General features: G+C 40.2%; 1 protein-coding gene across 3 annotated transcripts in view; it reads right to left on the bottom strand.

Moving 5' to 3' along the window:
* The window catches only part of LDAH (lipid droplet associated hydrolase), a 130091-nt gene that overhangs the window by 5040 nt on the left and 100004 nt on the right, over window positions 1-25047 (bottom strand). For 2 of the 3 annotated variants that reach the window (XM_075750521.1, XM_075750520.1), the window contains one exon: window positions 11832-11914. In XM_075750521.1, coding sequence (XP_075606636.1) covers window positions 11832-11914 — 83 coding nt within the window. Of the gene's footprint in view, window positions 1-11831; window positions 11915-22286; window positions 22385-25047 lie in introns of those variants that run through there. The other variant, XM_075750522.1, reaches the window with a different exon arrangement.

Genomic DNA, 25047 nt, shown 5'->3' with positions numbered 1-25047 from the left:
CTCGCTCTTCTCTTGTTGAAGTGTACCCAAATCTTGGATATTACTGACTATTGGCTGTATCCAAAATATAGTATCTCAGTTGCACAGACACCAACCCAAGTTATACTTCTATGTAGATGTAAAACACAGAACATAAACCATCCCATGTTAACAAATATTTATTGGTTTCCTTTGTCACTAACTACTGGAAACAAGGTATGTCACTTGCTTTAGCAGAAAATTTCTTTTCATCTTGCCTTCAATTCATACATCACAGGGTATCACACTAGCAAAAATTCTTCAAAAAAAGCTAACGTAAAATGGCCAGCTGCATTCAGGCCTTTTGAAAGCCAAACATCTGACCGAATTATGTTTAACCCCGGGCTCTGTTATCAACAGACACAAAAATAAAGACTTTGAAACTGAGAAAAAAAGAAATGGAGCAACTCCAGTTTAATGGACTAGTCCTTGAAATTACGAGATATTGTGATAGGCTAGTCGTAAAGTCTTATCACATGATCATTTAGAAAAAGATGAAGAGTCACTTACAGTTACAAAGGTGGATAAAATACTTGGCTTAGTCTGCATGAACTGTGAAATGGGCTGTTCTCCAGGTAGGGCTGTAAACTTGAGAACTCACAGATTTGGAAATGCCTAAACAAAAGATTTATGTGCATTCTTAGCTTGCCTCTAGTATATTTGCATTACGGTTTAATCTTCCATAGCCTGATCCAAAGGACCTTGACTCATTCAATCCACTGACAGGATGACGTCCAGCTGATGAGCTGCTATTTGATAGTATTTTTTGTTTTAAATTCTGTGTGTGGTCTGAGGATTTATTTACTACATATTTCATGGTTTAGACAGAATTTATTTTCTTACGTGCATTCCTCTGGCGTGCACCACTACAGGATTTGCATGCTCACATTTATTAATTTAGTTTTGCAACACCTTAGTGGCCATTTTTATCTCCATTTTGCAGATGGGGAGCACAGAAGTTAAGGTTAAACTACATACATTAATTTGAAAGTATGTAGTCTAGTCTGAAACACCTAGAGCTGGCTTTCCAGTGAGCATAGCATTACGCTGTATTGACTCTGCTCAAAGGACAGCACTCCTGGACTTCATTTGCGGGTGCTCTGAAACACTGTCTGTCTGTCTGTAAAACAGATTTCAAGGTCTTAAATGAGATGATACTCAGAAAAGTGAGGACAAACTGTGACCATCTATGGAAATTATTAATGACTTCACCAACAGCCCATTCTTGGATGTGAAGTTTAGGTGCCTTTACCATGAAACTATCTATTTTTACTTCATATAGTTCCCTATTTCTTTCAACAGGCATTTTACTGCTTCTGCCACAAATGAGGTAGGAGTTCTGCATCCTGCCGTCTCCTTCATTACACAGCTCTTTTGGTTAACAAAAGAGGAAAAAGGAAAAGTGAAGTTTTAATGAAAGACCACCTCTTAATGCATACATAAAAGGTGTCTGAATTAAGACGGGTGCTCCCTAACTTTGAAATGCTTGGTAATGCAATATCAGCTAGTTTTAGCAGAGCTTGTGCATACAGTCTGCTAGACTTCGAGGAGGTTAACAAAAAACCAGGTATGCTACATGTGGCACCTACGCGTAGGTCTTCGCAACAGTGTCAGCACCTCTAGGTCTGCTGCTTTAGGCCTCTTCCCTTGAGGCAATGGTGTAACTGAAAGAAGCAGCACTGTCAGCTTCTGGCCAGAGGAACATGGGACACCTTCCTGCTGGGAGTCACACTGGCAGTGTCCAGCACAGAAATTAGTGATTAATTTGGATCTATTGTGTGTTTTTTGAAGCAAATGTCATGTTTGTCCAGATTTAGCATTCTTTGGCTCACACTGTGGAGTAGTCTTGGAGTGTATGAACTCCTTTCAACTGAAACTAAGGCAAAGATGCTCTTCAGGATCAGACTTCATGAGCTCCAGTCACTAATAGACATTCAGTCCATGTGACCAGACAACTGTTGGCTAAAGCAATAACCCTCTGAGATGCCTACATTGGGAACATCAGGTCCTCACCACTTATTATTTATCTCTACAAATTCTCTTCTATCGTGCTGCTCCTGTTTTTAAGGCAAACATAGCCAAAGGCACCTGCTGAGAATATGAACGATAAGATTTTTGAAATTTAGGTTCCATTCCAAGCAGAAAAGGGCAGAATATTTACCAACCACTGGCCTTGCTGTCCAGTTGTTTGTCCAGTCTGTCTTTCTTCTACCTCATCCCTTTCTGGTCTCAGAACTGCTCTACCAACCTTTGGCTCATTGTTTCAGCTCTATTCCCCTTCCCTCATCATTTCCAATTTCCTCTACTGCTTCTTATTCTAGTCCCACATTCTTGCTCTGCCAAGTCCAGATATTAGTCTTCTGGTTTCTCCACCCCATTCTGAGTTTCAGTTCCAACCCTAGTTGATTTCTCCCCCCCAGCAATTCTCCAATTTTTATTAGTCTAGAACCTCTATTCCCAGCCCTACTTCTCAAGTATCTCTCAAACTATCAGTTGTTCCTAGTGTCAGTGTTGGGTTCAGCTCAGCATAAAAACATCCACATACAGGTAACTGTACTGTGGTGTTTACATGTGTACCAGGCACCCAAATTCCCATCACTCAGTCAGGAAATATATACTCAATACAGTCATCGGTGCTTAGAAAGCTATTCAGCTGAAATAGCAGGTGTCTACAGTAAGGTGGATGAAGCTGCAGTTGAAGCTCCACTAAGAACTCAGTTGCCTAAGTGGAGGTACCTATGGCCATTTGAGATGCTCTAGATGTCTGAGGCATCTGCCATGAGACTGGGAGGTATGGCAGATTTTATAGGAGACCCACAACTTTCTGGAAAACAGCTGGAGGCCAGATGGGGATATCCTCAGTGCCCAAAATTAAACCAGATGTCCATGTTTAAGGTCCAAATTCCACCTTGACTTCAGTAGATGTCTGTTGTCTCTAATGGGGTCATCTGCATCTCTAATGGCTATTGCACCTGTAGATTCCTACAAGTAAACTCATAAAGCATGATTCAGGTGCCCATACATAAATATCCAGTAGTGTCAGGTTAAACAGCTGGACTGATGATCTTAAGGGTCTTCTCCTACCTAAATGACATTACGATCTCATGCAATTTACGACTGATATGCTAGCATATCCTGTTCGGTCTCCACCCTTGCTACAGGCAGCTCATGTGTCTCATATGCCCGTTTTGCTTGGGTAGCTCAAATCCACCAGCTCATATACCACCAGAAGCTTACCTTTGGCCAAACAAACAGAGCCTCTGGTTCTTCCTGCCTCCTCCTCCTCCTCTGTTAATCCTCACTCACTAGTTCCCTCTATACTAGACTAGCTCTGCATGTATCTCCTCTGCACTGGAAAGAATAGCTTCCTTCTCCAAGCCAAGAATTTTTACCATGAGAAAACAATGCATTTTCCCCTGAGCCTTATTTGTAGACATTGTAGAACCCTTTGGACTGAAATAAAAAATAAAGAGTCAAGGTAGGATAGACACTTGTGTCAAATATGCAATTGAAGTTTGGGTACATTATAACCAACTAACTAAGAGCAGGACTAACTAACAGGAAGACTTGGAGAACTTTATTTAATGCTGCAGTTATTTTGTCTGCTTATTCCATGTGCAGATGTTGGTGTGTACATTCTGTGTGTCTATGTGCGTATGCCTGCAAATCTAAAACTTTAACATACTTGTTTCTTAACTAGAAACTGCCAACAGAATTCAGAATTGTTTTCAAAATACTTCCCTATTAATGGGCTTTGCAATAAAATCTACAAGCAGGATCGTAATTAAGGTGTAAATTTTCAGTGATCCAGCTGGTGGTACAGGGCCTATGGAACCTGACAGATCCCTGACTGTCATTTGTGGCGTTGAGGGTCTAAATGTCTGTGCTCTTTGCCTGTGCCACGCACAGCCACAAAATGTCCAGATGTTAGGATGTTACCTATTTTCCTAATATATTAAGATATATTCATTTTAGACATATTTAAACAAAAGTTTCCAGAATCCAAATGTTCTCATCTTCATTTTAACATCATGAGCTTTGCATTGCAGCACACAGGCAGGTGTAATTAATGAACCATGTGCAACCAGAGGCACACGGGATCTTCATTAAGGGTAGGAAACATTGGCGTGCACTATATGATTTGCGTGGATCTGTAAAGTATATATTTTCCTGTGGACTCTGCATGGCTGTAAAGACATCCTGAGTCAGCACAACCACTGTACCAGCAATGGAAAACTTCTGCCAACCTAAGCATTCAAAAATGGTGAGTCAGCCCCCCAAAATAATGAGACTAGCTTAAAAATAAACAGATTTACAAAACAATAAACAGAAGGTTCTTTCTATTTTTTTTTCTGGGCTTAAACTTTTTAATATTTCCATTTCTTAACTTTTCTGCCATGAGGGCGAGAGGATTACTTTTTATTCTTTTGCAATATAGAGTGCTGAGACTTCCAGGTATTCCTGACTCAGAAGGGAAATGGCAGCTACCACTGGACATGTCAAAGACTTTGTATGATTCCTGATGCAACACCCTGCTTGTTATGAGTGACTAACCCATGTCCTTGTTGAGGACCTGATGATGGGGACAGAGCAAAGGGGATGTGGGTTATCTTTGCCAGCCATTTCAATACTGTGTTTGAAACAGTTACGTAATTTCAAAATTTTAAAATAACAGCAATGTTCTCATAATCTGTTTTACCATTAAAGTGCTCGGAAGCACTTTCAGCCTTAGCTCCTGTAAAATAAAACACAAGTCAGAATAGGGCTCTGTCAGCCTAGTACCCTGTAATATGGTACGTGTATTCCGACACTGCACAATGATGGCAGCTGCTAAGTAAACATCAGAAGAATCTGAGATTCGTATCAACAGGATGTTTACATTTTAAAGAGTTTCTAAGAAAATAATAAAGATTTCCTGCGGTTGACTCAATTGGCACTTGTTTTAGTATGTATGACAGTTCACAGAAGTATAAATTACCAAGATATTTCTTTTATGCTTCTTCTGTGGCTGTCATAGGTCAACACTGAAAAACAAATTCAAAAAGTTAAAAAATATTCATTGAGTTTCCTCTATCTCTCTGGAATTTGGTACATGTTATAACAACTTTAGGATCTTATTACATCGGCAGGCACCACTCCAGCTGATGGCAAAGAGTGAAGGACTGATCTCTGCGGATACAAACTGGCGGCACATGTGCAACGGCAGGCAAGACTCTACCAGTGGCCTTGCTGAAATCCTGGGCTCCCATACATTAACTTTTTATCATCGGTGTTATTCCCACATGCATTCACCGGATGAGACAGCAGCTTCTCTCTGGGTGACATCTCCCAACAGTAACCGGTGAATAGTTTCATTTGTCCTTGGATGCAAACTAGTTGTAAAGGCATTAGCCCAGAATTAATTTTAGTTTCAATCAGGGTTTATAGAAAATGACTTAGCTTCTCTGGAATTACGAGAGTGTCTCCACCTTATCCTGCCAAAAGAATAGTATGAACGACATGGGAACAGACTGGTTTGGGACATGCTTTTTTTTTTTGGACGTGCTTCAGTTGTACTTTGGCTTTACTAATCAGTTTCTGGGAAGAATTCAAAGAGCTGGCATTGCCCTAGGAAGCCCTAAATGCTTTGGGATCTGGTTCTCTGAGACACCATCTCTCTGCCCTCATGATCCTGGCGTGGTTGAGATCAGCTGGTTTGATGGCAAGGTCTTTGGAACTTGCTTCTCATCTTGTTTTACCAGAATTGGGATTTCTCAACTTTCCAAGGCCAGCGTGAAGCTAAAATTTTTCTGTTGGACAGTTTTGAGAGGAGGCAGTTGAGAATCTGGGGTACGCAATGCTATTTTAAAATACAAACCTTGTAGGGGTTGTAGTAAAGGTGTAATGGGTAGTTCAAGAATTTGTGGTGGTTTTATTTAACATAAGGAACGTGGCCAGTTTTGTTAAACCAACACAAATAGTAAACAAACCCAACTTCCCCATCTGGAAAGGGAGTGGAGAAACATTTTACTTTCAGAGAAATTAAGATAAAAACCTGAGACACAGCAAGGCAGAGTGGCTACTTTGCACCTGATTCAAGCTGTGTTACTCCTCTCCCTGGTGTCAGGTACGGTGTTCCACCAAAGGGGCAGGGTGCATGCTCCCTGTTTTCAGCCAGGAAGGGGAAAGGGCTTCTCTCTAACTTTGCTGCAGTTTGTCAGCAATGCTACCGGCGGCTCTGCACGTAGACCCAGGAGATCAAGCAAGGCCACTTCTATTTCCACCTTCTCACAAATAACAAAGAGTCAAACTCCATGCAATGCAAAAACCTGCTTTTAAAAAGTATGCACCAACAAACCAGGGTGATTAACTTATTTAAACTATGTTACTTTTAAAGAGTTAAAAGCATCTTGAGGGTATATATTTAGAAGTGTCAGGAACATGAATATTTCAGAAGTAAAGTCTGTATAAATACCAAAATAAAACCACACAGACCTGAAACCACTATTTAAGCAATACTATTACTGGGCCAGATTCTTCCAACCATATTTTCTGCCAACAGTATTTCCCTCTGAATATCAGTCTGACACTGTCTACGTTCAGTGGGACTTTATCTAAGATGAATCAGTCAGATCTCTCCTGCAACAGCAGGATCAGTGTCTGGCTGTAAAGGGCAATTTTGTCCACCACCATACAATGAGTGTTGCGGCAAACGGAGGGAAGGTAAGCATCGCCCTCAGCAATTAAGGGGTAGTAAGGGTTGGACGGTAACTTCTTCTTAAGTATTCTTCAGAAGGCTGGGGAAATATTGCTGGTTTTACTCATTGTGTGTAGCACACACCTTACACCCTCCCAAAAATCCTGGAAATCCATGTCATTGTTTCTTTATTGGAATACCACACAGCATGAACGATGGTAACAGGAGCCCAGTTACAGGAAAAGTGAAATATCACATATAAGTATATTGCGGCCCATTGAACTTTTTGAATGCTCACTGGGATCCTTTTCCACTGAGGAGAGAAACTGCTGATCCCTGATTAGGCATTCTGGGTGCTTCAAAGAGAAGGTTGTTTTTGTGGTTAAATGACACAGGCACCAAAATCCCCAAGCACATGTGCAACTTCCCTAACTTCAACTCTGTACCTCCAGGGAGTGCAGGCCAAAAAGGATGTGAGACCAGCCAAAAAAGAGGTGTTCTTGGCTGGAGAGAGCACTTTGCACCTATTCAGAAAGAGTGTTTGGAAGGTTTTTCCCAAATGTAGGCAAGCAACTTGCTCAGGCTGTGGGCAGGCAAAGTATTTGTAGTATTCTTTTAACCACTTTTATCTTCAGATCATGCTCCTCTCCCTGGGAATAATTACCAAACCCCTGTGGATGTCTACAGACAATCAAACAAAAAACACTGGGCAACATCAAAACAGCTGCTTCAGGGGTCGAAATAGTTCTTTGTCGCTCAGTTATAAAAATTTTCTCTAGCAAAGACAATTTTTCAAAAGAAAAACCTAGCACTTGGAAAGGAAATACTTAATTTTTGCAATTTTTACTCTAAATCTCTGCACATCACTGTTCAGTTGATACTCCAGGGTAACACATTTTCTACATTATTACTGTGAGATATAAACTTGTATTACTTTACTTTAAATTCTAAAGACACCATTGAAATAAGCAGGAAGTGGTAGACATTTATTTCATTCATTTGATTTTTTTCAAAACAGAATTTCTTCCGCACCATCTAAGGGCTGTTATAAGCCACCCCCAATACAGACTTCCTCAATCTGAGTGAAGATAGGTTCCTGTGCCCATAAACTTCTAGTAGATACTATTTCCCATTTGATTAAAAATGATTCTTCTCAGACAACAGATTTTTTTCATCTTTGTATCTCCACTTCAGATGTTTCCTGTCTTTTTCCTTACGCAATTAATGTATCTGCTACACCAGACCACTGGCAAACTGAAGCAGCATATAAACCTTTTTTTGTTTAACATGCTAACCAAAAGCATCATGATTTTCAGTTGCTGGTGGAGATGATTTATGGTCTTAAGAAATTATGAACCACTACAGAAAGTTCACTGCCAAACTGATTCAAGACTTCCTGAAGTCTGTGGGAGCTCTTCTATTCATTTAGATGGGCTTTGGAGCAGATCCTACACTTAAAAATACGACTATTGTGTATTATGCACTTCTCAATAAATACAAAATCTGAGGGGTGAATTTTTTAAGCAAAATTTCCTCTGTAAGCACCCTAATTTTACCCTTTAATGCAATATCTTCTTGGTTACAATAGAGTTATAAGTTCACTTGACAGAAAAAAAGTCAATAAGGCTAAGTCTTAAAATAAAGCCATGAGTGTGGCACTAGTTAAGTAGAGAGCTTCTATATGGAAATATTGTCCACTATAGGCATGCTAGTGAATGCTCAAAGTAACCATTTTCCCTTTCCTTTTACTATTTTTATTCTATTTGTAACAACAGCTCCATGATGCTCAATGCTGATCTATCTTTTAAGAATACGGAATTACACTCGCTTCCTTTTGTGCAAGAATTACAATAAACTTCCTCGAGTACAGTAGTATCTTTGCCTCCAGTTTCTGTTAGGAAAGGGAGCTGGTGTTACTACAGTGAAAGAGAGTAGCTCAGCTGGCTCAGACACAATCAGTTAATGATCATTAACCATCAAAGCTGACCAAATCTTGTATCTGTATCCCCTACCTTATTTGTTTAGAGTTTGTGATTTATCACAACTCCCTGTGTCACTGCAGTAAGAAGCCAACGTTTATGCACTGCTTGATCCAGATGAATAGCTTTAGAACCAATATTTTAAATGGTCTATCATATATTACTTTGTTAGAAGACAGGTCTCTATCCTCATACAGTTCCACTGCTATCTAATATGCACAACTTCTGTCTTTAGAAGATTATAAGTAAAATCTCATTTAATTATCCAAACACTATTCCAGCTCCCATTCTTTCAACATAAATCTGAGCAATTAGCATCGTTAGACTCAGAATATGGGGTCTGGAGCTAAAATTCATCCTAGTCTCTAACTAATAATTATAGTTAAACCTGGGCATGGAAAGATCGGAATAATTTAGTGTCTCTTCTTCTTTCTTCTTCACATCACAGAATGCAAATAAGATCCAGAAATAACTTTTCTATTCCACAGCAGCTGGCAAAGTCAGGTGTTAAGATTGGCTTTTAACATAAGATCACAGCGACTACTAAACAGTATAAATTTTTTGAAGTGACAGCTTGCCAGTTCTATAGCAACTTGGACTATAGTTCCTGTTTTTATAAACTTCCAACCTTTATAAGTTAAGCCCATTTTTATTGTCAATACACTTCAAATTTAACATAATGCCAACTCAAAATTTTTTCCTTAATTCTTACATTCCCAGAAATTACTAGAAGATGAAAAAAGAGAAGCATTTAGCTTCATTTTTAGACCTGCTTTTTCTTCAGTTTGCCAACTGCTTATAAGCTTGCTTCAGCTTTTTGTTTTCTTGAGTATTTTTGCCACTTTAAAAATATGAGGACATAGAAGAATCAATAAAAGAAAGTTAACACAGGTTTAAAAAAGCTCCTGCCTGCCAAGGCCATGCTTAGATTGACAGAGTCAACAAAAGCACAGATGAAGCAGACTAGGACACCTGCAAACTCTTACTGTTGGCTACGGGCCTTCATTCAGTACAAGAAATAAGTATTTTTGTAATGTGAAGCATCTGAGTAGACCACCTGAAGTCACTGGAGCTGCAGCTGATAGTCACCACTATCGTCCTCATCCAACGAAGCTTTTATACTTAACTTCAAGCATGTGTGTTTGTGAATAAAATTTCCAAAAGCACCTGAAGTCTTGATCCTGCAAACTCCTCGCTTTTGTACCCTGACACGGTACCCTGCAGAGTCATACCCTCAGTCTGAGGGCACTAACAGGCCTTACCAGCCTCGCCTGGGACTCTGACCTATGCTCCCTGCCCATGGTCCAGGGTCTCCATCTCTGCCCTTTGCCTTTAGTCTCTGCCTCTCAAGCTATGTTGTAGGAGTATCTGTCTCCAGCCCTGTCCCTGTGTCCTAGACTGGACCTACATTGTACATGGCCTGTCACCTGGATGGATCCCACCTTGCTTTCCACCATGTCTTTGGCCATGTCTCCTGGACGGACTTTGGACCCACATTGCAGCCTTGCCTATAGTCCTGTCTCTGGCCCTGTCTCCTTTTGCTCCTGACTGGATTCTCTGGAGGGACGCTGGACCTGGTTCATTGTTTTGCCTTGTCTGGGACAGTCAAAGGAACCTGTTACCTTGCCCCACACGGATGCAGCTCCCTGACGCTCAGAGATGTGATTCAGTCAGTAAAATCAACTGTTTTCCTTGAATTCATTGGGCTTTGGATCAACCCATGGAAAGTTTTGTTTAAGACAATGAGAACATCTGCAGTCTGCAAGATCAGCCCTTCAGTATCTTCACTGAGATTCCCCCCCCCCCCGCAAAGTGCAGGAGAACTTTGAATACCCTGCAGTAAAAATGTGAAAAACCAGGCATGCCTAGTTCAGTGTAGTGTTCCTTCTTCACATGTGCTATTTCAACTCCTTTAAAAAAAAATAGAACTGAAATATCTGAACATACCTTACAAAGTGCAGAGAAGGCAAATGGGATAAATAAAAAATAAATCAATTTTCAGGCAAAAAAAAGAAAGACCGACTTATGAAGTGAACTTTGTACCATATCTATTTACAAGGCACAAAGTAATCTCACATAGATCTAGGACCTCTGTTCTAGAAAATTCCATTCTCCAAGGAAAATCCCTGCCAGTGCAAAGTGCTGGAATCATTTTTCCAGCAAAAAGACAGGGATGATACAAAAAAATGGAGGGAAGGAAGGGGACACAGTAGAAAAATATGTTATACTGATTATCTACTCACACAGAGGCTACACCAATGGTAGTTTATTAAATGTGACAGTTTTCTGGCTCATAAGCCATCTGGAATTGTCTGACCATGGCCACACTATTAAATTCTCTCGGCCTCCAAAACAGGCTGACCACATCCAAAGTCCAGTCAGGAACAGTTCCTGGCCTGTGCCAACCCCTGAACTGTGACTGGGAGTTCACTGGGGGAATGCTGTCGGTCCAGACCAAAACTGTACCAGGATCTCTTTCAACAATAAATCTGTACAGATGAGAAAGTTCAGTGCAGGAGAAAGGTCCCCGAAACTACTTCCTTTACTTGTGCAGCAGTAGCTCCAGTCTCTGAGGAACGCACTTTCTGTGTCTTTCTCTCACACTGCAGTGGAATGGCAGAAACTGTGGAGCCATAATAATTTTGCTGTTTCCTCTCTGTTATGTTTTGATGCCATGGAAAAATCAAGCCTGCAGAATCCCATGATATTAACTGACACCACACAACACAGATGGTATGTGTTCTGCTCGGCCTGTCCATCAGCAAAGTCAGGGATTTGGTCAATCAGCCTGCACTCCTGATCCTGGTCCTGGCTGGCCATCCGCCTGTCTGATCAGACCCCGGGTAACTACTGGCCTTACTGGGAACCACATCTCCGGCTTAGCCAGAACATAGACTGTTTCTCCTCCACCAAGGAAAACATACCAGACGGGATACTACATCTGATAGTGGTGAATGCTACATCTACAAAGGTGTGGATCAATGGCACTTCAATGATCAGCAAACCCTTTAATGGCTTCTCCAAAGTCAATGGAATGACACTAACATAAAAGCAGAATCAAGCCTGCTGAAATTCTATTTTTGCACAAATATAACTGGATGTAAGATCTCCTCATGCATGTGGGCTTCCCATGAAAACTATGTGGATTAAATAGTTACCTTCTTTAAATTTTGCTTTATGGTCGTACTGTCTCTCTCCACAACCTTCATCATTTCTTGGCTTGCCATATACAAGATGTTGGCTGCAGAAAAAGAAACATTCAATAATGTAATTACACAGCAAATGTTTTACAAAAAATAATATGGGCCCAACCCTGTGAAAAGGTAAGGCACCTAGAGCAGTCATCATCTTGTCAATCCCACTGAAAAAAATCCTACTGACAGAAATGGCCGAATTTATGTCAACTAACTGAATCATCAAAAAGGCATATAGACTAAATTAAGTCACTCCCCATTAATTAATTCCATGATTAAAGGACAGGGAAAAACACCTTTGGAACGTAACTCTATCCATCTATCTTACAGACTTCTGAATCAGCTCACGGTGATGACTCTCTCTCCACTGACTAATGAAGGAACTTTGATGACTACCTTTCACTATGTACTTTTAGAAAGGTAAAGGTAAGCATGATAAATTACCTGTGAAGTGTTTGCAAGAGCAGGCTTTTAAATGCAAAGGATTCATTAAAAGGCATTAAGAATTAATAGACAATTAAATTATTGACATTTCAATATGCAAGTCATTCAAATATTCAACATAACAAATAATAAAAATAATGGCAAATACCAGCATCATTGAAAACTGCAGTCCTGTATAATATCGATAGTACTTACCCAGACAGGACTGGACCGGACACTAAATGTCTAAGCCTTACCTTTCTGGAATGTAAAGCATTAAAAATGGCTCAGTGCAATTTATTGTGAGTTGGTCTGCAAGATACTGTCTCAGAGATATGAATGATTGAGTCTAATGTTTGGACACCTAGTTAAAAGCAGTCTAATTTTATGAGGTGTTGAGTTCTGAAAGGTCCTATGTATGTTAGACAGCAGTGGGAACTAAGCACTTCTGAAAAGTGGATCAGTTTGCCTGGATGCCTAAATATTGCTAAATTTCAACATTCTGACACAAAAGGATCACACTGTGTTCACCTAGCCTGGCTTCTGTTACAACAGAACCTACAGAAGCTCGGCAAGAAATTTCAGCGCACAGTCCAAAACCTGGCTTTGAACAAGCACATGTACCTGTTAGATTATGAGTTTTGCTGTTAGAATAACCCTCACGTATTCAACTGCAGAATCAAGAGTTGCTACATGACCATCAGTGCTGCATTATGCCTGCAGATAGTGAGAGGTCCTCCAAGGGGTGTTCAGACTTACCCGGTTTTAATAGGGGCTATCCATTTCTGACATCAGTGCTGTACTGAAGAAATGTGCAGATACCACTATCCAAAGAATCAGCACTTCTATTACCTTTTTTTTCTGCTGTGCTAATAAGATGGCAAAGCCTCTCCTGTCCTCACAATCTGAAGCCTCTATGCTTGTTGGATCACAGAGACATTCAAAACTTATATGTGGGAATGAAGGGCAATATTCTTCACATTTCTCACCAGTTCGCAAAACCAATGGAAGACCCTGAATGGCTAAATTACCTTAAAGCATTTCAATTTCCAGGTCCTAGAATGACTGAAAGTATTCGAAAATATTAAATCCTTTCCTGAAAAACAGGAGAAAATGGAAAGACTCTAACAATTTTTTGAATTTCAACCAATGAAGTTTAGTGCACAAGTAGTTAATGACAACATTGGATCTGATACTGCTCTGAGATGGGAGTAATACATTCTCACAATGTGTGATAGGGGAGGAAATGGCAATCACATAGGTCTTTGGTGCTGACCAAAACATGATGTTGGCTGAATTCCAGCAGTGCTCTGAGGAAACAGAATGCCACCAGAGAGATGAGTGATGGCTCCAGAGATCAAATGTTAAAAGACAAAGCCAGTGCTCTCAAGTGAAAAAAAAACCCAACAACCAAAACCTTGAAAGTAGCATTTACTTCAGAGCCAGCCAAAGAAGATGCAATTCGGTTACATGCCTGGAGAGCTCTGTCTTTTTCAATGAAACGCTGAACGCAGCTAGTGCAAGTTCTTCCTTTCCTAGATAAGATGAAAGGGTTGCAGATGTGACATCATATAGGCAATCCAGCAAATTTGCTGGTCCCATCCTATTCTATTGGGCAAAGTGGCCTCCTTGCAGTTTTGTCTCCAGCAATCGAGTCATCTAATCCTGTGGTGGAGCTGGCTAAAGTCTGTCCAGCTGCAGCACTGTTATGCTCATGCCCTGACACTGGTCTTCTTTTTCTCAATTCAGCTCCAAACACTAATGCATTTTACACTTTTGTGTATAGAAGGACATGCATCTTAGAACGTACCTTCAAAAATCATCTAGGAAAATTTTAAATGAGAGGTGTGAAAGACAATGAGGAATTTCGTAGGTATTTCATTAATTTCAGATTGATTCCTATTTCTAATGTGACAACTATGACTCCAGTGCTCAAAACTCCTACCTCTAAATGAAGCTGTCTGTCAAAAGCATTGCTCTGTGTCAGAAGGAAAGGCAGAACATGGAGAGCAGCCCTTGCTACCCTAGGTGCTGGTGCTTATGGTGATGGATGTGGTTTACTATGGATTAACAAGATTTCACAAAGCACTAAGTGCAAGACCCTGGCTTTGGCAGGGTGTCTGTGGCAATAGGACTCGTACCCTACCCATTATATGAGGATTTTAGCATGCCAGGCCTTTTACTTTCCAGTCCAGAATAAGGTGCTCGTTAGTAGGACACGGTGGATAGCCTACCTGCAGTCAGAACTTTTGCCGTTACCTTGCAGCATCGGCAGTGGATGGTAGGCAGGGATGACAATACTGGTGGCCATCAGTGCAAAACCTGACACATACCAGTTCATTCAACTTGACTGGGATCCTGCAGGCAGCTCTTCACCTTCAGTTCAGAACAGTAAATACTCCCCTGCTCCCCTTCTCCCATCTCACCGGTTTCTTCGTCCTACCTCTTGTTCTGCTCGTATTTCTCGGTTGCTCATGTGTCTTTTGCAGTAAAAAATAAGAAATGAAGTGGAATTCACAAATTTAGTGAACTTAGATTAGTCATAAAGATCCTAAAAGTGAAACTGTAAGACAGCCAAGGCCATAAGGACACTCCTTTAAAAGGAACCGTCTCTGAAGGCTTGTGTACTGCGCAAGAAAGGGAACCAGGAAGGCAGGATTAAGCTAAACCGGATGAATGGCAAGGTTCAAGAGTCTATTTCAACCAAACAGAAATCCTTCAAATTTTGGAAACATGATCCTAGGGAAGCCAATAAACAGGAACTTAAACTTCAGCAGGCGTTAAGTAAGAGGAAATTGCAAAGAGCAAAAGTAGGTTTCCAAGAGCAAACATTAAAAGACTTGAAAATAAACAATAAAATATTCCTTAGGTGTATCAGAAACAAGAAGCCTACCGCAGAATTTGTACAGGCTAAGAGAGTAGCTAAAGAAGATAATTACACTGGAAGCAAAATGATTTTCCTTTTTTTGCATGCACCTTTCTTGTTCAAAACATTCAGGAGGTTTCTGCTCTCTATAATCTTTTTCTGGCAATAACAACGATTTCTCTTTGGGTATTGAGGTATCAAGAAGTAGCAACACTGGAGAATACAGAATATATCAGGGCCAGAAGGCACATTTAAGAGTTCTGAAGAACCTTAAATACAGAACTGCTGAGCTAATAACAATCCTGCTACGTAAGAATCACCTTGTCCAGTGGCTTGGGGAGTTAAAAATAGTGTCTAATCGCTACTGATTTTACAAAGGAAAATAGCATTTTACTCATCTATAATTTCTTGAACACTTCAATAAACACCAACAAATGACAAAAAATATTGGTCTTCTAAAAGCCCTCTGTTACATTTCACACAATAAGCTTTGGTTGAAACTAAACAACTGTAAAATGAAAGGTTGTAACATGTTAAGAAATAGTCTGGAAGGAAAGAAAAAAGATTAGGATTAGATTAGATTAGCTGGTTTTAATCACAGCAAGGAATAAGGTCTGGATTCATCACAAATACAAAAAAAGTAGTGATCATTACTAAAATCTAATAATCATTGTAAATAATCATTGAACACACCTGGTAATTTGATCATTCCTGGGTTGGGTTAAATCACCTCTCAAAATGACTCTCTTTTCAGTCATAAGGCTTTTAGACCTTAACTTGAATTAAATGCAAAAACTGAGGTGGGATAAACCCTGGCCTGAGATTCTAGTCCAGCTTCCTATTAAAATAATGGGTAATTTATTTCTTAATGATCTGGTCACTGGATAAGTAGTTTATTGATAGCATTTGCACAGGACACACCACTAGTCAGTTTGTCAGGACCAGGCAGTAAGAAATGTAAGAGAGACCTAAAGAGGAGAGAGAAAAAAATCAACGCGCTAGCAAATGGAATTCAAATTGAATGGTAAACAACGTACATGCAGAAAAAACCCCAAATATTCTTTTCCCTTACAAGCTTCTAAATTAATGCAAGGAATGGAATCAGAAACCCAAAACCCCCTAAGATGACTGTTGTTCACCGTGCATATTTACTCAAAATTCCAATAAAATAAAATATCATGTTTCATAAATAATAGGAGGATGACGATCAGAATTCTACAGTGCCATTATATAAATCACATAACATGACCACACCTGAAGAACAGTGTATGCTGACAGCCATAACCTCTGTGGGACACTGCAAAACTGAGAATGGTAGTAAAAACTGTCAAAGTACAATTAAAGATGTGTTGCTGCCATTGTGTTCGTGATACTTCATGATACGCTGTTTTTCCCTCTCTTACAGCATAATACATTAAGATGTAAAACAATAAAAGGAAGTACTTTTTTAATGTCATATGCAATTAACTGTGAACCTTGCTGCCACAGGAAACCGATAAGCACACGTATTTGCCACATTCACATCTAAGCATGTTGCCCTGAGCTCCTCTAATTGTAAATATGAACGCAGTTAATCTTAGGGCAAGTATCTATAAGGCTAGATAACTTACACTTCCAACAATCTCTCCTTTCAGGTACCGTTCTCTAGGCCCGCTATCATTCTTGCTTGGTTTCCCTCTGCACACTTCCAGTAGCTCGTATCTCTCTTGAATTACACCGACGTTATTTCAGCTTATGCTGGAGAATCTCTCTCTCCAACGGCAGAGCTGTAGCTCTTTCAGCCATATGTACCAAAGTCGCATCTGTAACGCTACAGCATGACATGTTAACCCACATGAGTTTGTGACCCACCATATTCCCAGGATTTTTTCCTGCAGAACTATTGCTTAACCAGTGATTTACCATCCTTGTATTCAATTTACATACAGAACAACTTGGTTCTTTAAGGAGCCTGACCACTTCTCCTAGCTTGTGAAGGTCATTTTGATCCTGTCCCTCTCCAGCATATCTGCAGCATATTCTAGCGTGGTACCACCTGTAAACTCAGTAAACACACGCTGTATTCCATCAGTCACATCCCTAACACAACTATTGAACAGTAAAGGAATGAAGACTGTTACAAAACCCTACTAGCTAAGTATTTCCAGTTTCAAAAATCCTCCTGAATCCCATTTTCCAGTCACACATCTGTCTAGTAGTTGTTTCAGGTATGTCATATTTCCTAAACATTGTTATAAGAACATAAAAGGAGATGCTGTAAAAATCTTTATTAAAGTCAAAATATTCTAAATCTACTGCTTTCCTCTAATCCACATTACACCGTAAGACATTTAATGTCTATGGAAAGCTGTACTGAAAGAGATACTGTTAAAGAGCAGGAACAGTAACTTTCTCTCTTGCTGCTGTAGAACGTCAAACTGGGCTTCTTCAGAAAAGCTATTTTTCTCAAAAGCTAAGTCACAAGTTCAGGGAGAAACTCTCTGCTATTTCCTAATGCTATACTCTGCTAACTAACCTTGGCATTTTTTGAATATTTAGTTCTTTCCTTTTAAAAAAAAAAAATAAAAATTGTTCTGTTTCCTTATTTCATGACTAGTGACCTGCTTTTTCAAAGGAAGTAACTCAGAAGAATTCACTTGCTTTTTGTGTGTAATTAGAAACCCATCTCAAAAGGCTCCCAGGAACTGTTACTACGAATATTTTAGCAGGCTCTGAACTGGGCACAACCAGAAACTGAGACGCACAAAATGAATGGCCTCTGAAGTCTTTCAGTAGGCTCTGCAGAGGAAGGGTGTCTCGTGAGATCACCTTGTCAGTGCTTGCCACCGGCGTTACACTTGTGGAAAGACTTCCAACCTGTGCTAGTGCTCGCTTTAGCTGAAAATCTCTAAAGATTCCCAGAATCATTACCAAGAATCCTGAAAAAATGTTTATTGGTAATGATTGTCATGATTCCAAGTACAATTTATAATGCAACTCAGAGCCCACGTGCTGAACTTCCTGAGTGATGAAGTCGTCCCACCCAAATCTGCAGATTGAGTCACTGCCCAAAATGAAGCACATCCAGGAGTCTGCAGGACCCTGGCTCAAAATGCAAGAATGGAGAATTCCCATAATGAGCTGTGTGGAACTTGTATCGGAGTTGTGACCTTGTTGTCCATGCTGAAGTTATGGTGAACGTGTAGCTTCATTCATCACTATAGCTCACTACTCATTGAAGAGAGAACTATCTGGGGTTTAGTAAAGATAAAATAAGATTGAAATTAGTATTCCGAAAAATCGTTGTATGTGAAAGGTAAGACTGAATGTGGGATGAAAGGTCAGGAGGCCTGGAATTTTTCTGAACTATCACTGAAGTCCTCTGAGACCCTGTGCAAATTACAAAATCTGTATGTCTCAGTTTCCTCATTTTAAAAACATACTTCAGGCTGCTATGACAATGAAGTGTTTTTTGTAGACTGTTTTAAAATACTGGAAGCATTGTGTAAACATAATGGCTATTACTTAGTTCTTGAAAAACATACTTCTTTAACAATAACGAAATTTACAGAGCCAAACTGATCATGTCCCTTTAGAATTGCCCACTACTACCTCGAATGTTGCATTTTACAGTGAGTAAGTAACAAAAATCTTCAAAGCTATCAGATGAAGAATACATCAAAAACAGAACTAAGGGCTAGAGTGTAAGTACTCAGAGTCCAGACGTGTCTCTGTGAGAAAATTGTACTTATTGAGATTCAAAACTTTCTCTAAACTGGCTTAGTGAAGCCCACACAAAAACCTTGGAGGACCCAATACTGCACACACACACACTTCTGCTTATGATCTGCTGCCTCTTTGCTTCTAACAGGAACGCTTAAAGTGATAATGTTAAATATCTGAAGAATCAGAACTGTCCTGTAGTTTGAACTAGGTATGTCTTCCATCAGTCCCTAACCAATTATTGGTTCAACTGAAATGAGTTGATCTTGTCATGAAATGAAGGTGTATGCAGCGTTTGCATGCGCTTTGTGAAAAGTTGTGCAGTTGACACAGTTTTCTGCTGAAAGCAAGGCAGTTCTACCTGCTTGCTTGTGGTGGGTTGACCCTGGCTGAAGGCCAGGTGCCCACCAGAGCCGCTCTATCACTCCCCTCTTTCATTAGACAGGGGAGAAAAGGTACAATGAAAAAAAAACTTACGGGTCGAGATAAGGACAGGGAGAGATCATTCTCTAATTATCATCATGAGCAAAGCAGACCGGACTTAGAGAGGGAATTCATCTAATTTATTACTAAGCAAAACAGAGTAGAGGAATGAGAAATAAAACCAAATCTTAAAACACCTCCCCCCACCCCTCCCATCTTCCCGGGCTCAACTTCACTCCTGGCTTCAACCTCCGCCCCCCCCAGCGGCACAGGGGGACGGGGAGTGGGGGTTACGGTCAGTTCATCACACGGTGTTTCTGCCGCTTCTTCATCCTCAGGGGGAGGACTCATCGTTCCCCTGCTCCAGCGTGGGGTCCCTCTCACGGGAGACAGTCCTTCACGAACCTTCTCCAATGTGAGTCTCCTCCACGGGGTGCAGACCTTCAGGAGCAGACTGCTCCAGCGTGGGTCCCCCACGGGGTCACAAGTCCTGTCAGCAAACCTGCTCTGGTGTGGGCTCCTCTCTCCACGGATCCACAGGTCCTGCCAGGAGCTTGCTCCAGCGTGGGCTTCCCACGGGGTCGCAGCCTCCTTCAGGTGCCTCCACCTGCTCCAGCGTGGGGTCCTCCACGGGCTGCAGGTGGAATCGCTACACGCCCTCATCCTTCCTCCATGGGCTGCAGGGGGACAGCCTGCTTCACCATGGTCTTCACCACGGGCTGCAGGGGAATCTTGCTCTGGCGCCTGGAGCACCTCCTGCCCCTCCTTCTGCACTGACCTTGGTGTCTGCAGATGTTCTTACATCTTCTCACTCCTCTCTCTGGCTGCAAAAGCGCTCTCTGTTTTTTTTCTCTTTCTTAAATATGTTATCACAGAGGCGCTGATTGGCTCGGCCTTGGCCAGCGGCGGGTCCGTCTTGGAGCCGGCTGGCATTGGCTCTGTCAGACACAGGGGAAGCTTCTAGCAGCTTCTCACAGAAGCCACCCCTGTAGCCCCCCCCGCTACCAAAACCTTGCCACGCAAAACCAACACATTGTTGAAGGAGGAACTTAACCAGTGATAAATCATGAAAACATTCAGTGTCTGAAGAACCCCATCACAGCACAGCTATGATGAGATCTGTAAATGAGATGAACACCAAATACATCAGTTCCTTTGGTAACTTGGGTAATTCAGACCCTGAAATGAGAAGGGAGTTCTCATGGACATGAATGTGAGTGCTTCAGAACTCTGCTCAAAGACCCACACAATGACTTGAGAGCACTTTACTTGGCATGGATGCTTTGCATATCAAGGCTGGAGTTGAATCCTAAATCCTGGCTCGCAGAGATCTGACTCAAGAAGTCATCTCCATCCACTGAGGATACATAATCTGCAGTCCTCTCCTGAAGACTTTGGAAGAAAGGAACAAAGTTTATTCTTTTCTCATCCTTTGCCTGCATGGCAAAAGCCCAGCACCTCTGCGCTCTGAATTCCCATCTAGGAAGCAGGCTCCTAAAGACTTGGTCTTGAATCGGCCTTGGATTTCTAGGAAATGAACGTATAGAAGCTCTTTAGCTTTTCTTGCCAATGTATTTTTGCTTATTTAATTTGTTTATCTGGTTTAACAGTCTAAAGCCAGTTTCAGTGGGTTTTTTTCTTAATTTTTGTGGTTTAATCCCATTCCTTCAAATCTGTGTTTATGCATATGCTGGATTATGAGTCAGCCTGGGTCAGTGGGATAATCCAAAGCACAGAAAGAGAAGCATGTAACATGAATCTTTGCAGTATCATGGTCTCTGTAAATACTCCTTCATGTGTTTTATTCACATAGCAGCTAGGGAAGGAAACATACTTCTCCAAAAAAAAAAAAAAAAAAAAAGAAAATATGGTTGCAAAGCTACAGAAACTGGCCAATGTACCTGGTGACAGTTGTAGAACCCCAAAGCATTTTTATTACATTCTATTTCATCTCAAGTTGCTGATATCCCTTGTAATTCATAAAGGTCACCAGAGTTTAATAATGAAAAAAAAATCATCTATTTTTAATTATATAATTATCATAAACAATAAGGCTTTAGAGCTTAAAAGCGAAATCAAAGTTTTAACAGACAAATACCATGTTGATCATGCTTTTAACACATAAATACCTTCTAAAATATCCTAACTTTTTATATGCAGATCTTTTATATACACAGATTACCCTGAAAATAGAAGCCCTTCATTTATTCCCAGGTCAGGTTTATGAAATTAACTGCCAACTTAGCTTCTCTCCATGATCCTGCCAATGACCTTTCTCCTGCCCTGGTAGGATCATTCCCTTTCCATGGTTTAAAGGTGATTAAGGATCAGTGTCAGTTTAGTCTCATACATTTGCTAAGCAGAGACGACAAACTGTGCCAAAATGTGTTTGATTTATTTGTGGTGGTTTTGTGATAGAGGAACCCTGATTGGGCTCAAATCAAGGATCCAGAAAAGAAAAGAGTGCTTTATATCATTGGTGTCACAGCAAGGACTTTATATCCTTCAGCTAAATTATTAGTTTTCACAAACAATAATGACTGAAATCAATCAAGCTTTTCAGTGCTTAGGGTTATTTAAGCACCGGTTCAATTACCCAGTTGTGAGATGAATACCTGTATTTACTGAGCTGAACTTCAAACATATTGATATATCCACAATGCAGTCAAGCAAATAATATACAAAGTAGAAGATTTTATGATTTTGAAGAAACACATGTCTAGCATCTCACTTTCTAAAGATTTTAGAGCTATATCCTAAACCAATACATTGTCAGTTGACTCTATGGTTATCAACAGATCTATGCTGGAACTTGGAAAGCCGTGCGAATTTCAGGGAAGAAACATGGTTCTAACTCAGGACAGATAAACTTCCTCTTCATACTTGATTCTTGAAGCAATACAGAGATTTCCTGTACTTTCCTGTACTTGTTTTTCCTTAAGTCTTTAAAATTCTTGCTTGATTATTGATTATCCAAAATCATTTGTTTGCTTATTTGCAAGAAAATGATTTCATTAAGGTTAGATTAATCGTAAACTCACGCTAGAAACTGAGGAGTCACATTGTGTTGTCTGTGGAAATTCAAGATGAGATGTAACTATGTCTGTATGGAAAGAAATCTTTAAAAAAAATGACTTACACATGGTGCACATATCCATAAAATATAAAAGAGGGTTAAGTATTTCCGACTTAACTCTGATAAACTTTGAGAGATATACATGCCATTGATTAATTTAAAATTCAACTCTGTTGCGGTGCCACGACTAGATCTTGTTCTATGTGGTTTTGCTCTATAGTCGGTATCTTAATTACGTAAAAACAATATTGTATTCTTTGCTGGGCTAAGGAGATGGATTTACTGTGACAGAAAGAATAGACAGAGATGCCATACTAATGAAACAACAGAGACAATAACAAAGAAAAAAAACCCCTTTTCAACTTCATTGGCTAATGAATTTCAGGAAATAATCAGAATAGTTCCTTTTCCAACAAAAATGAGTGGTTGTGAAGATAGCCCCAATCTGGACACTTTAATGGATGCACACACACATTCTTTAATAGCTTGTTCATCAGACTAAAATAAACATAAGACTACAAAGGGTTACCCGAGCTCACTTCATTTTCCTACTGCTGTTGGCTTCAGATCATGTTGACTCTATCAACAAGATTGTGGCTGGAGGTGTAAATTTATTAAGTCCCACACATCAAAATATTGCTCTATTTTGTAAGTTAGTAGGAGCTATGCTCTGGAAGGGGTACAGGGAGAAACACGAAGCCAAATTTTTACTTCAAGGTCCAGACAGAACAATTTCAACAGCCTTAATCTTGGAAGAACATACTATGTGATTTTCCAGGGTGGACAAATTCAGAGGAAAAAGAGACCGCAACCCTTCATCGTGCTTCCCAAATGCAAATCTGGTGCCACTACTCTTATCATAGTTTGACCAACCGACCCCCTGGGTAGATGACTACAGAGCGTGGAGAGTCTTCTTATGCTGTCTTAGTAAGACCACCATATACTAAGGTATGGTCTTCTTTCACAAAGAAATGAGTAAACTTCCTGTAGGCTACAACTGGAGGAGTTTGTAACAGGCCAGTGATCCTCTTACGACTATAGAAGTACAGAGAATACCCGCAGCCTGCACCACTCTTTTTTGATTCGTGTGCATTGTATTAGCTTCATTTTTCCAGGTTGAATGTAATTTAGTTAATTCATGTATTTTTCAGTCACGTAACACTTTCCACCTGGTCTCTGTCCTCCCTTGTGTTTGAGGCATTTAATAAAAGACAGCTCATTACGATTAAAAAACACAAATCTGAAGTGCAACCAGGCCCAGAAGAGATCCCTTCGGTTCTTCAAAAATCTTTTGCAACTCATTTGCAATACAAGGGAATATTAACAAGTAGAAATATCAGAACCTGTAAAAGGAAATCCCTTTTACAGCACATAGGATACAGCCCATTACAGTAAGAACTTTTCAGGGCCAAGAAATTAGCAAGTGACAACAAAGACACTGGAAGTCAACAAATATTTAGAACTCTATTAATGAACTACAACCAAAATTTAGAGCTACATACTAATACAAAACCCTCAGGTCTTTAAGCCTCTGCCTCTAAGAACGATGCCTTTATTAAGGACATTGATAGGACAAGGGGTAATGGGTTTAAGTCGAAGAGGATAGATTTAGATTAGATACAAGGTATAAATTCTTTACTGTTAGAGTCGTGAGGCACTGGAACAGGTTGCCCAGAGAGGCTGGGGAGGCCCCATCCCTGGAAGTGTTTAAGACCAGGTTGGATTGGGCTTTGGGCAACCACGGCCGGGACAGTCGGAACTAGATGATCTTTGAGGTCCCTTCCAACCCAAACCATTCTATGATTCTATGATTCCATGACTCTATGATTAATTGGCAGATTTTTCTACTGCAGAGTTTTTGCTCTTCTTGGAAGCATTTTGTTCTGATTATTGTTGGAAATGAAAGATGGGACAGGATGGACTTTGGATCTCATTTCCAGATATTAGTTCTTATGCAACTTAATAGTATATTTCAGTTAGTAAAATAATGCTTACATTCATCTACTTTTGAACAAATTTTTGAGCAATATTTGTCACCATCTCTAAGAAAATATCCTGCTATGTTAGTACTGTACTATCAGGGTCACAATTCTACCAGATTCAAGTAAAAAATTGAAGAGTGCCTACAACTTGTTTAGTTAGTCCACATTTCTTACCTAGAAGTCTGAGCAAAGTGCTTTATTAATTTGCCTTCCCTGACGTTACTTATAGGTTTACTCTTAAACCCAGGACATAGTATAGTTCTTACAGACATGGCTTGATGGTTTGGAAAACCAAGATTTTTTTATCTTTCTCCTTAAACTCATCATCAAGCCTTCTTTACTCAATGTTTCAACGTTAATCACCTATTCATGGTTAGGGAAGCCAAAACTCCCATGACATTGGTCTGACTGAAAGCGCTCCAACCTCTGCACTTCCGTGCACACTTGCAAAGACTCTTTTGAGGAAATACAGTGGTTTTAATAACCATGTCTTATGCCCTGTGAAAAACAAGCAACCTCATTACACTGCCATTAGTCTCTCACTCACTGTAGTTTATTTCCATACGTCTTTCTTTCCCATGTTGACACTGCAGCTTCCCAGGACGGTTCTGATGCTCTGCCTTACAAAACTATAATTTACTGTCAAATTTTTCACAGAACGCAGCTGCTATTTCACCATTTGCCATTTAATTGCTATTATTGCTATTA

The sequence above is a fragment of the Balearica regulorum genome, chromosome 3, assembly GCF_011004875.1.
Source record: "Balearica regulorum gibbericeps isolate bBalReg1 chromosome 3, bBalReg1.pri, whole genome shotgun sequence".
Taxonomy (NCBI): domain Eukaryota; kingdom Metazoa; phylum Chordata; class Aves; order Gruiformes; family Gruidae; genus Balearica; species Balearica regulorum.
The sequence above is the reverse complement of the archived record's forward strand: the minus strand, read 5'-3'. Positions and strand labels throughout refer to the sequence as shown.